This window comes from Thermobia domestica, chromosome 16 (assembly GCF_964235325.1).
Source record: "Thermobia domestica chromosome 16, izTheDome1.hap1.1, whole genome shotgun sequence".
Classification (NCBI taxonomy): Eukaryota; Metazoa; Arthropoda; class Insecta; order Zygentoma; family Lepismatidae; genus Thermobia; species Thermobia domestica.
This window is the reverse complement of record NC_137469.1, coordinates 135,781,200-135,795,096: the sequence shown is the minus strand read 5'-3', so window position 1 is coordinate 135,795,096 and position 13,897 is coordinate 135,781,200. Positions and strand designations below refer to the sequence as shown.

General features: G+C 37.1%; 1 protein-coding gene across 2 annotated transcripts in view; it reads left to right on the top strand.

The window, feature by feature from the left end:
* Nucleotides 1-13,897, top strand: part of LeuRS (Leucyl-tRNA synthetase) — a 72,247-nt gene that overhangs the window by 16,741 nt on the left and 41,609 nt on the right. For both annotated transcript variants that reach the window (XM_081743145.1, XM_081743143.1), the window contains exons 4-5: nt 2,457-2,618; nt 9,880-10,124. In XM_081743145.1, the coding sequence (XP_081599271.1) occupies nt 2,457-2,618; nt 9,880-10,124 (407 nt within the window). The remainder of the gene's footprint in view (nt 1-2,456; nt 2,619-9,879; nt 10,125-13,897) is intronic.

Sequence of the window (13,897 nt, the reverse complement as noted above, 5' to 3'; positions counted from 1 at the left end):
CGCTTGGTCGTTAGAATCTAATATGCTTCTTGAATCTATACGTGAAGTAAAATTAGAAACGAATTGAAAGCCAGGTGGAAGTGTGTGTTGAGAAGAGAAGCTACGTCACGTGCTTAAGGTCACGAAAAGAAGTGCAGGTCATAAACATCGTGGTGGTAGTTAAAAGTGAGGGGTGTCTGTAGAAAGGAACATCATTACAGTGTCTCCTCATTGTTCAGAAACGTTTATCAGCTAGGTGGAAGGAGCACAGTGGAGTATTCACAGGGTGGGAACAGAAAAACACGTACTTCTTCAAATGTCAGTTCGCTTCTTATTTTGCTCCGAGTTTAATATCAGTGTTTGACTTTTCTTATGAAGGTTTAGTCACAATTACATACCACTTCGTATCAGAGTTAGCTTTATTATTATTAGTTTTTTTATCTACTGGAAGAGATCTGAATAAAGGTGGCCAACACAGGCAATGCGACTAAATTATAAATTAGTGAAGTTCAATATGGAATCCTCCTACAGTAATAACGTGCTTGACAATGCTGAATGAAATTGTCAACGAAATATTGTTTTTAAATATTCTACACATAACTCGAGTAAAACAACGTTTGTGTATCACTTGTTGCACCGATCCTTCGGCCCCTGTACAGATAGATTAAAATCGTATTTAAATGAGAGCGCTAAGGCTAAAATTGCACTTAAGTAAAAGCTGTAAGGTTAAAATCGTACTTAATTGAAAGCTGTAATTGTTCACAATTAACAGTTTTTGAATTTGCCCATCAACCAATGTGGTTACACAAATGCCTATAATGATGCTCAGGTCTAGATTCTTTGCGGCGCTTGCCAAATTTTAAAATAATTGAAACAGTACAGTTCTTTCAGTTGCAATTAAATCGTTACAGTAGTTTTATATCCTCAAAGTGCCTTGCGTTAGCAACATGTATTGATGTCAGGCAGCAAAGCAATAGTGAAAACAATAACTTGTGCTAGCGTGACTTTTTATATATATTAGTATTAGGGTTAACATGACGGGTTGAAACTTTTCCCGTTTATAAATAGAATATAGTGATTAATGAATAGCTTTACTTCACTCTTGAATGGAATTTACTTTTACACAAACACTAACATTGCCACTAATATCTCAAGTAATAATAATGAGAATTAAATGATAATTTAAAAGTATTAGATAATTGTATGCAATTAAATATTTAATAATTAAAAATAAAATTAATTTGTAATTTAAAAAGAAAAGAACATATGTCAAGACAACGCGCAAAGCCGAATCTATATTGTGAACTCCACTGCGCCAATTTACAGTGACGTCTCGGCAACTACAGAAATATACAAGGTGTTTCAAAACAACCGACAACGTTTAAGAGGTGATTCCTGACACCAAGATAAGACAAAAAGTATAGACCAACGTTGGTGCACAAATGCTTCCTTTCGGAGTTATAGGCTGCCGAAAACATGAAAAAATGAACTTTAAAGGTCCATAGCTCGAAAACTATAGGAACTACCGTAATCGGGTCAAGACTTCACGTAGGAATTAATATATGCGCTACCCAAAAATAATGTTTCAGAATCCTAAGGTACTCACGCAACAATCTTTATAGAGTTAGTTTGGCTATGGATATTTAATTTTAAGTACTCCCCAACTACCTCTATAAAAATTGTTGCGGAAGTACCGCAGGATTATGAAACTTGGATATTTGGATAGGGCACATACTAGTTCCTGAATGAAGTCTTGACGCAGCTATGGTAGGTCTCGTAGTTTTGGTGCTATTAACTTCTGAAGTTCATTTTTTCGTGTTCTCGGCAGCTTATAACTCCGAAAGGAAGCATTTGTGCACCAAGGTTGGTCTATACTTTTTGTCTTATCTTGGTATCAGGAATGATCTCCGAAACGTTGACGTGTTGTTTTGAAACACCCTGTATAAGTTGAACTTGCACCTCAACGCTTGCCCCGACTGTTTTTGAGATAGTTACCAGATTTTAAATTTATTAGCAAGAAGTGATGTGGGAAATATTCAGATATGTTTTTCTTTAAAATTATGTGTTATTGCTTCAAAATTTGCTTGTTCTGATGTAGATTGAATGATAAGTTTTTGATCTTAATATATTCCTATTTATAATCTTCACTTGCGTAAATACTAAAGTTGTTAGTTAAAAAGTAGCAAACTCCGGTCTAGAAAGCCAGAAATAACGGTGACGGATTGTTCATACTGGAAGGTCACGACCGACCATAATGCTTCGTGGACTTGTGACATGAAGGAGGAACTTGATACTAATGAATGTTAGTATTATCAATACGAGTTATCTGTTAGTTTAAACATGTGAACTTGCTAAATAATAGTACTTCCGTAGATATTTAAGTGTTATTAGAAATGAATACTAACTGAGATTTGGACTTCTTAAATGTAGTTTTCGATTTACGAAATTCTCATTTGCATTAATACTCTTTTTTTCAGAGTAAAGCATTGGCGAAGACTGGAGGTATGAAGTATCAGTGGCAAATAATGCAGAGTCTGGGACTGAAGGACGAAGATATTCAGAAGTTTGCAGACGCAGCTTATTGGCTGGAATATTTCCCTCCTCTTGCGGTACAGGACTTGAAATGTATAGGTATACATGTAAGTATCGAATGCACTTTCGCATTGTAGTTTGCAGTTAATGTTTAGATTTTTAAAGCTACTTCCGTTACGATGTGTTAATACTTTGGCATAAATTAGAACGAAGTCAGTGGAAATAACTAATAGAAGCACATGAAATGCATAATACTAACTGTGGCTTAAGGAGCATGATATTTCATCGTTATGGGAGTTTAAAAAGCAAATTATTTCAGATTGTGTCCAGCACCTGTAATGCGTAGAACTTTCCTATATAATAATATGGCATATTTGTTTTGAGAGTTATGAAAACTACTGTATTTCGCCCAGATGTTTGTTGTTATTAATGCTTTCACTCTTTCTTATTAGGGTAATATTAGAGCACGCAAATTAATTATAATTTCTTGCCATTTGAAAGCTAAAGAAACTGCTCTGTATTTGGCAACGAAGTAAGGTGTTGTGGAATTAGACAGATAGGTTTTAATTCTCTCAGGAAGGTCAATAGCTTGGGCTTCGTGTTGCCCCGAAAAAAAGATAACAAGAAAGTGTAGTTTGACTGCAGATAAAACTAAAACTTGTTTTACGCTTGTAAAAATTTTCTCTGCAAAGACAGCTATGTGTATATACAGGGGTTAGACAAAAGATTTAAAACGTTCGGAAAAGTATGAAAATCATACCTAGCATGGTGTGGGGCGTCCTTTTGCGTCCCAAACAGCTTGGATCCTACGTGGAATGGACGTATACAGCTCCTGAATCGTGGTGTGTGAAATTTTGTACCATTCCTCCAAAACATGCTCCAGTTCCTTAAGGGATGTTGGAATGTAATGAGACCGAACACACCTTTAACTCAGACCAGAATGGCTCAATGATGTTCAGATCTGGTGATTGTGGGACCCAGGGGAGGTGTGATAGCTTCTGGTCATGCTCCCCAAACCATGATTTCACCGATTTTGCAGCGTGACAGGCCCGAACACTGTGAAAGACGGATCGGAAACTAATGTTGGCAGCCTGTGTTAATCGTAATGTGTTTGGCATGGGCGGCGATTAGGAAGGGGGGGCAAACGGGGCCAGTTGCCCCCGCACTTTTTTTTAAGTAACCAATTAATGTATATAGTTTCATTTGGAAATGTAACGATTTTGTATGTGTTACTGATTAATAGGAAAAAATGCTGCCATATAATATTTGTTGTTGCGTGAATACGTATTGGTTGTCTTCCCGTGGAGTAAAGAAAGCTACAGTAATTGCGTTTTAATCGCCACAGAAAATAACCCCAAAAAGATAACCTATTGGAGCACAATTTCAGCATACTTTCATTTCTTCTTACAAGGGCTCGATATGTTAGTGAGTCGCTTTGAAGCTAATCGAAAGAACATTATGCAAAAAAGTAGGGCCTATTTCACAAGTTATTCTTTAATTGCACAAAAATTGACAGTTCCTAAAATGTCTTTTCTTCTTTCTAAAGTAAGGAATATCGATTAAAAAGAGCGTGATAAGAAACAACTTCTACCTTTCCCATTGTTTTGTAGTGTAATATACGAGTGAAGTGTTGTGTTTAAGGATGTATGAGTGTATATACAATAAAATTTAGTAAATTGAACATAATTCTAGGTTTTAATTTTATTTTGTATAACTGAAGTGTGGATTGTAAGTATTGTTGTGTTTTGATGTGTTGCAAGAAAGTGAAATGGCAACGAACATATTTCAGGAAGTTGCAAAAGCAAATATTTCTTTAAATGTCGTAGCATATGCTTGTAGTATTTACTGTCTTTCATTTTCTAAGAGTAATAACGTACATTTAATAGCATGTGTGGAATTAAATATTAAGTTTTTCATTAATCCTCAGTTTCAATATAACTTTTGCAAAACAAGCATCATTATTCATTACTATGATTAATATTATCCTTTCTATTTATTTGTTTTGCAAATTTATTAAATAACCTGATCACACAATTTTCCAGACAGAATTTTAAGATGTTCATGAGCAAGGAATCAAATCTCTTCTTACACTTTCGTTGTTTAAGAGTACAAAGGGCTAGTATCTACTTGCGTTGTTCTTCTCAATTTACTTAATAAACTATTATATACGATATACGGTATTTTAACTGAAAATATAGTATCCTATTATTATACAACCTTTCGTCAAACAAAATGTTAGAAACAACCAGGAAAACTAACATTTATATACAAATATTCAGATCATGTCTTGCCCCCTCACTTTTAACGTCCAACCGCCGCCACTGGTGTTTGGGAAATTAACTCTTTATTCAAGACTGTAAAGTACTGTACTTCTACTACTCTTATTACTACTACTACTGCTACTGCTATTATTATTATTATTATTATTATTATTATTATTATTATTATTATTATTATTATTATTATTATTATTATTATTATTATTATTATTATTACAACTGCTACGAGCGTCAGAGTTGACATGTCTGGTGGTACATACTTTACAATCTAAGTACAGAGAAAATCGAAGAAATACTAGTTATTATGGCCGGTCTGCGTAGTCTGGCCAGTAGAATGCATTCACATCTGGTGCTAGAGGTCGTCGGATCGATCCCTCCTCGTGTTATGTGAGCTTTGTTGTGGACAAAAATCGTGAGCGTGGGAGTTTTTGGATTAGACCGTTTTCGGCCACTGTCTTCATTCCACCAATTCATCCATCATCATTCATACGTCTTGAGCCGTAATTGCCTAAAGAACATATGAGAAAGTCAAGTCCTTGACCTACTAATTAGAATTTGTTCCGCTACATTAGACCACGGAGGCCGAAACCATGAACTGGCGTGTTCATAAGATTAGCGCAATTTGTAGTAATGTTCAATTAGCACGGCAGATTCCAAATCATATTACATGTTCCTGTATTCTTTATAATTCGATGCTACAATAATAATAATAAAAAACAATGATCAAATAAATCACCCAGACCCCAGGATCGATGAAGTGTTCCTGGAACGGTGCGTAACAAGTAAATAACAGAGCTATATGACGGAATGCGAGGCAGTAAATCAAAACAAAATCTACATATATCATTGTTGATCAAAAAATACCTCAAAAGTCCCCTGAATGAAAAATGTATAGATATTAGCTATCAAAAATGCCTCTTAACATCACATATAATAGAAGGGATAGTTGATGTTAAGAAAATGAAAATATAAGGTTTCCTAAGAAACCAATAGTGCAAAATGAACATCGCTTTACTGTATGTCCTTGTACGCATCGAATAGCACGGAAACAGATTCAACAGTTTCAGGCTTTAGAGCATTTCTCCGTTCCTGAGTACTAAAATCTCTTTCAGTAGACGCACTAGAAGCAGGGATGACGAGATACTGACGCGTTAATTTACACAATTTTGGTAATGTTTGTTCTTGTTGCTTCCACCACTGCAGTATATCTAGTTCTCTTACACATGATGACATGTTGAGGTAGATGTTTACTTCATCATCAAATTCACCAGAGACTGAATGTCTATCTTCCCAATCCATTAGTTTATTCTTCTTGGCGGGTGGTTCCAAGTTATGCCAACTAGCCTAAAGGAGACAATGGTGAGAAATAAATGAAATAGTGGAGTAAATAAAGTGGAAGGAAACAGGAGAACGCCGCGAACCCCCCACACGGTGTTTGTCCACCACAAAGTTCACTTGGCGAGAGCTCGGATCAAACCAGGGACCCCATACACCAGAGGTGAACGCTCAACCGCTGAGCCACCGTTCCAGGAACACCTAATCGACCCTGGCGATTTGGTGATTTATTTGATCATTATATTTTGTTATATTTGTAGCATCATACTATAAACAATACATGAACATGTGACACCATTCGATATTTGCCTTGCTAATTGAACATTACTACAAATTGCACTGATCTTATGAGCACGCCAGTTTATGGTCTTGCCCTCCGTGGTCCAATGGTAGCGTACCAAATTCTACTTACTAGTTCAAGTACTTGACTTTACAAAACGTTCTTTAGGTAACTACGGCTCAGGCTGAATGGATGATGATGGGATGAATTGGTGGAAAGAAAACAGTGGGAGGAAGCGGGACCACCCCAGAAACTCTCATGCACACGATGTTTGTCCACAACAAAGCTCACATAGCATGAGCAGGGATTGATCCGACGACCTCTAGCACCAGATGTGAGTGTTTTTTTCTATTGAGCCACTATTCTCCCTCGTAGATCAAGCATCGGTTCACATTCTACGCAGACCGGCCATAATAACTAGCATTTCTCAATTTTATTCTGTACTTAGAAGGTAAATTCGGTACCATCAGACATGTCAACTCTGACGCGAAGTCGTAGCACTTGTAGTAGTATTAGCAGTGGTCGTAGTAGTAATAGTAGAAGTAGTAATAGTAGTAGTAGAAGTAGTAATAGTAATAGTATTACCAGTACATCACAGTCTTGAATAAAGAGTCAGTTTCCCAAACACATTACGATTAACATAGGCTGACAGTAAGACCGTACAAACACGGCAAAAATAGAGGTAGTGGAGGACATTAAAAAAACAAATAGGCTGACAACATTAGTTTCCGAACCGTCTTTCAGACTATCGGGCCGAGCCGGGCCGGCCCGGCCCGGTTAGGGCCCGGTCCAGTTTGATATTACTTGAAACGGGTCGGGCCGGGCCGGGCACCGGGCCGAATCGGGCGCGCCCGGCCCGTGCAGGGCTCTGTTTCACACCACGACACTCACAGGTGAACTGGTTACTGCTGACGGAAGAGGAAGGTCCACATGACACATTGAAAACAAAAAACGATCGGCAACCGCATCACATGTTGTACAGTGGAGGGCCAAACTTACGTGTCCTGTATGAAGTGTTTTTAAGATTTTTTTTTTGTCTATACCCTGTATATAGGGTTGATACATAAGTTCATGCGGTTATTTTAAATTTTATTCTGCTGTTCTGTTAATACAAATACAACATAGACATGACATTAACATTTTCTATGAGTGCAATAATACATTGCATACGTCATTCACATTAACGCACAGTCAGCCATTGCGTTAATGTGAATATTCATCTCTACTATCTATGACCTGCCAACGTTCAGGTAGCAGTTCAGTGCCTCGCCTGTAGAACTCTTTTGGTTTTGACCGCCAAGTGAACTTTGTGGTGGACAAACACCGTGTGCGTGGGTTTTCTCGGGGTTCTCCCGTTTCCTCCCACTTTATTCATTCCACCATTTCATTCATTACTCACCATCACCGTCTCCTTTAGCCTAACCGGCATAACCGTGGGACGTAAAACTCAAAGATTTTCTTTTGGTTTTGACTGGAAGAAATCTGTTAGTCATTGGTCAAGTGTGTGCTGTTCTTTCAGCAATTGCATCATTCCCGTACACTTCACAAATTATTCTCGCAGCTTCTGCTGCGCTGGATCCCCGGTTAAACTCGAAGAGTAAAATGTGACGGGAATGATCACTTTTCTCAACTTGACATTCCATATTAGTTTGTCTGAAATATATACAATAATACGTTCACAATCAAGGAAACCTGTTTCACAACACACAAACTCCAGACTACGGTAAAACAATGGAATAATGATAATTCACGCCGCATTGTTGCCAACCCAAAATAACCGCACGAACTTAATCGACCCAATATATGTAGTTTGAGACACATTGCAGCCGACGATGTTCAGAAGGCCAAGAAAATCTGCTGGAAATGATACTAATTCTTGTGGTTATGGTATTACAGTTAGTTTCAAGCCGTATACGATGTAATTGAATAAAAAATCAAAGTACAAAATAATGTAGTTCGACTCCAAATTGAGCATAATCTCGTCTCTTTTATTTATTGTCAGATGACAAAAGCTTACTAGCAAACAGATTAAGTATTTACTCTGTTGCGATGCCTGGTGAGCTGTGAAATTGAAGTCTGCTTGGATGTGGGCAACCCATATATCATTTTGCGGATATATATATTTTTATTGATTTCATGCTGTTTGTGATCATTCCAGTTTGCGACTAAATCCATTATCCTTCGTGTACCGAGTAAGTTTTTAGAAGTTGATAAAATTTGTGAATCAAAGGGAAAAATTCTAGTTTACGACGAACGGGTCATAGGTTCTTTTGAGTGTATCTGGAAAGAAGAAATCACTAAACCAGATGGTAGTTTTTTTTTTTTTTTTTTTTTTTTCAAAATATGAATAGCTACAAGGTACATAGGAAAACATGGAAAAACTTCTCTTGGCTCCAAAGGTGACAAAGTTGCTGATTCGTCAAAAATAATGTAGGATTGTTCAGGAATACTATGACTATAGATGTAATATATAATTACTTCTATAAATACATTTTTTTTTGTACAAGTCAAGTGCAAAAAGTTGCCATTACAATTAATTACGTTCCCTTTTTTTTAACTTGTTACTGAAAATACCATATACCTATAATGTACAAAGAATAGAAGAAATGCCCGAATGAGCCAGATTCGAGCCCAGATCTTTGGCTTACCGACCAACACGTTAACCACTACGCTACTTAGTCCGGTCCCTGAACAGATATCTGCATGTTCTTTCACACTTGATATCTTCTTAAACGCCCAAACTGGGCAACGTAGTGGTTAATGCATTAGCACAGTAAAAGCGGAGACCCAAGTTCACATTCTGGTCGTCTTATATTTTTTTACTCTTTGTATGTACTTTAATTCGTCCCTATAGAGGAGTTAGTGTGATATAAAATTGGTTATTTCCTCAGTTTATCAAATATAACTATATACCTATGCCATTATAATTCCATTTTTGATATCAACGAATTGAATCATACTCACATAGTCTTGTCCTTCTCATACCTATCTAGTCCTTGGAACGCCAATAGCGTGTCCAGATGATCTGACACCTAGAAATGTTCTAATATTTATTTTACATGCACATGCTCAAAATTCAGTGTATTCTGCGTTCACTTATTCAGAAGTTGTTTCTCTTTCAGCGATAAGGAACAAAATAAAATGAATTCGTTGTTTTGGAAAGTAAAATATTGATATGTCGCGTCAAGTTTGGCCAGATCGTAGCATTTCGTGTAGTTTTGTAAATTTTAACAAATTTGCAAGCTATCATTTAAGAAATATAAATGTAATATATGTTGATGATTTATATAAACACAGTGTTTTGTATCAGTTGCCAGCTTACACACTCCTTTTTCCTTCTTCGAAGCATCTGCATAGACTAGTATCGTAAAATGGTTTGGGAATTGCGAGAAGATTATTAATATTAATGAAGAAATGACATCAAATGGTTACTCTGTCGCATCGTTATGAAGTAAAGCTTGTTTTTCTTTGTAGGTTGATTGGCGTCGAACCTTCATAACAACGGACGCGAATCCTTTCTACGATTCCTTTATTCGGTGGCAGTTCCTGCGCCTGAGAGAAAGAGATAAAGTAATGTATGGGAAAAGATACACAATTTTCTCACCAAAGGATAACCAGCCATGCATGGATCACGACAGAAGCACAGGGGAAGGTGTTGGTCCGCAAGAGTACACGCTTATCAAAATGAGAGTACTGCAGCCGTACCCAGAGAAGCTTAGGTTTGTATTACATTTATTGATAATCATAACTTTGTTTTCATTGTTCGAGTAATATGCGTATTCCAGCCGATGGGACTGTTAGTGGAAGTTGTAGTGTACTTAGAAAAAGTCGAAAAAGCGTGAAGTTTTTCTAATATAGTAAAAACCGGCTAAGATCGTAGTTACAACGAAAGAATGAGATGAAATCTTTCAGTTTAACATCCCATGATTATACCCTTTAGGCTAAGGGAGACGAATAATTAAAGCAAGTGAATGATGATGAGAGAATTGGTGGAAAGAAGTAGTGGGAGGAAACGGGAATATACGGAGAAAACTCATGGACACGATTGTTCCACTCATGGGAATTCTCCACTACTTGGCCGGGATCGAACCAGGAACTCCACGCACCAGAGGGCAGCGCTCTACCACTGAGCCACCGTGCCCTCCAAGAACGTAGTTAGCTTTTCTGTATACACAAGCTTTAAAGAGCCCTCGCCGCTTGTCTACTGACTAGCGCATATGTCTGAAGTACGTGGTTCCGGGTGGGACATTGCAAGAAATCATTTACTCTTATTAATTATTTATCTTCTTTACCTTAAACGACATATTTAAGTGATTAAAAAAAAATAATTTTTCACGAGCCTCAAAGGTGTATGTGAAAATCTGAAAGGTAGGAGATTGAAGTGAAGAAATAAATTGAATCAGGAGTACCATATGCTCAGGAACCAAGTAACTATGACTGTTATGCAGGTATTCAGTTGGACGTTAATTCTTATGACAAGGGGGCTAGATCGTTCATAGAGGTTCATCCTGTGTTGATCTTGTCTATATTAACCGTAGATTTTTGGACTTGGAGTACTTCAGAAAGGGTTGATATAATGACCCTTTCGTACCGGTCTGTTATAGCAATCAACTTATTAACTGGAGAGAAAGTGACACTTCATTCAAAACTAGTGAATGTGTGAGGATAAAGTAACTTATCATAAGAATTCTTATAATGGGAGGTAGTTGGATAGTGTTCCAACAGTAGTTGGATGAACACAAAATATACAATTGCATATTCCAGGAAATAAACTACAGACATAATTTCATTCTGTGCAGAGAAAGAGAGAGAGAGAGAGAGAGAGAGAAGAAAGTAGGCTAAAAGAGCTTAGAAATTAGAAAAGCTATTGGAGACTAGCCTTTGGCTAGCTGGTGTCTCCGCCTCCAGACCCCCGCATTTGCTCGGCTTATGGCCTCTCGTCTCTTACGCATCAGCCTTTGCATCAATAGAGAATTTCGTGCATTTACTCTTTTAACATTTCATGAATTTGCTCCAGCTGGGGGCTTCGCCCCTAGACCCCCGCGTGTACTCAGCCTACGACCTCGCATCTCGTAAACCCACAATTCTGTCGAATTCCAAGTACCTTTTCCTATTTCAACTGTCTAAAATATAAGATTCTGTATCCCAAGAAACGACCCATTTAAATAACATGGGAATTTCTTCATTATTCCTTTAACCCCTTAAAAACTAAAAATATTCACTTCTGGCAATTTTCCAGTAGATTGGTTCCGAAAAGCTACAATCATGGTAAATTTAATCATTGTACCCCTACAGGAAGTGCCCAATAATGTACCCCTACAGGTTGGCGAACTCGGACCGGCGTTTAAGTATTCGTTTTATCGCGGATACGCTAGGAATCGATAAAATAGTTGTTCACAAAATCATCACCGAGGATCTTGGGATGAGGAAGATTTGCGCCAAGCTCGTCCTGACGAACGAGCGAATGCAGAACCGTGAGGCCGTTTCGAAAGATTTTTTGGAACGCATTCAAGAACACCTCAGTTTTTAGATCATGTAGATAATTGCATCTTCGAGTACGACCCCGAAAGAAAACGGCAGAGCCCCGAATGGCACACTCCGCAGTCGCTTTAAGAGAGAAAAAAGAAAAGTCCAAGTCCAGTAGCGATATCTGTAATTTTGTTTTCAGGATTTATTCTCCTTACTTAAAGTACAGACACTGTAGATGCAGTAAAACCTTGTTTAACTCACAGGAACTAGGAACAAATAACATAATAAATTGAAAGCATAAACAGCTAATGCATTTTGCAGTTGCGATTCACATACACACATTCCGACTCACATTGAGCAAATAAAGATGTATATTTTCTTGAAGTAAATAGTGTAATAATTTTTGATCTACTTATATTTTAAATAGCAAAACGTTAGCATCTTATATAATTTTATAACTGTTTAATTCGGGTAATTTTACAGATCAGCAGATAATATTGCACTTATCGCTTGCTTAATTTTCGTATCAATGTTGCGCGAAGTAGATGATCCGTTAGTGCTTACTTCACAATTAATCTTCAACGTCGTTTTAGTTATACACATTAATTAACATGTTGCGGTATTTCAACAAATTAGTTACGCGAGGATTTTCCTGAAAGTAATTATTACTGTTGTGATGATATCGTAATTTGCTAGATGGTAATTGACGTATTTTCAGTCTAATTGGTAAGGAAAAAATGAAATGAAATCTTTGAGTTTTACGTCCCACGGTTATGCCGGTTAGGCTAAAGGAGACGGTGATGATGATTGATGAATGAAATGGTGGAATGAAGAAAGTGGGGAGGAAACGGGAGAACCCCGAGAAAACCCACGAGCACGGTGTAATTGGTAAGGAGACAAGTGGAACGCTTCCTTCGTTAATTGCATCTTTAAGCTCTCCTGTTCGGTTATAACGTTCATCTTCAGTTCACACTTCGTTATATATATATATATGCCCGAAGTTCGTTTTGATGTACTAAAGAATAACTTAAACGTAAATCACTAATGAACTGTTCAAAATGACATAACACAGAATACAATATATACGAATTTATGTATTTTTTCGAAAATACTTTAACATTTACCTTCGTAATTTTTGCAAAATATCTTCTTTTTAAACGAATATACTCTCATTCACAATGGCTATCTTTTATTATGTTCTAAATTAACTATGTAAAGCATACATATTTATGTCTAGCCCAAACTAAAGAACATAAATAGGTAGATGTGGCCATAAAAGAAAATATCATACACTACGGACCCTTGTCCATAGTAACATGTACATATTATCGGTATACGGTTTCAACCACTTTTTTCTGTCGGTTTATTCACAAGATCAAGTCACTCATAAATGTCGAATCATTCTATTAACACATTTTGCACTTCCGGTGCAAAAAGTTCTAAAATTGAAATAAGACCAATTGATAAACAGGTTGTTTATGTAGAACTTTTCTACTTAAGACACCGATTTATTAATCTTAGTTCAATTTACTTTTATTAAATTAATGTGTCAGACATTTTCGACGTATTTTCTTTTAATACTTTTGTTTTAATACTAGTTCATTTACATATAAGGGCTCAGTTGTTCACATTAAAGTAGGTGTCGCTATATATTGATTATAGCATGTTTATATTTTATGTGCATCAGAGATTTTGGTGTCCCCTCGTTGTACGAGGGTCACTACGAAAGTTTAGAGATATGCATTGTTGTGGCACAGTATTTGAATTCCAACAATTGCGTTCGGTAGTGGTTCTCCGAGCGAAGAAGTGAAGCAAGTTTCAATTCGCCTTGCTTATCGGCGTGGCCGTATCGCCTTCACTTGTTTGTTCATGTAAGCAGTATTCGGCTGTCTAGAATGGAGCTCGAAAGGGGACATTTTCAGGCAATGATCCTTTACGATTTCAGAAGTGGTTTGAACGAGACACAAAGCCTTGACCGTTGGCAGGGGGCATTTAGGGACCTTGCTCCTTCCCGTGCTACAAT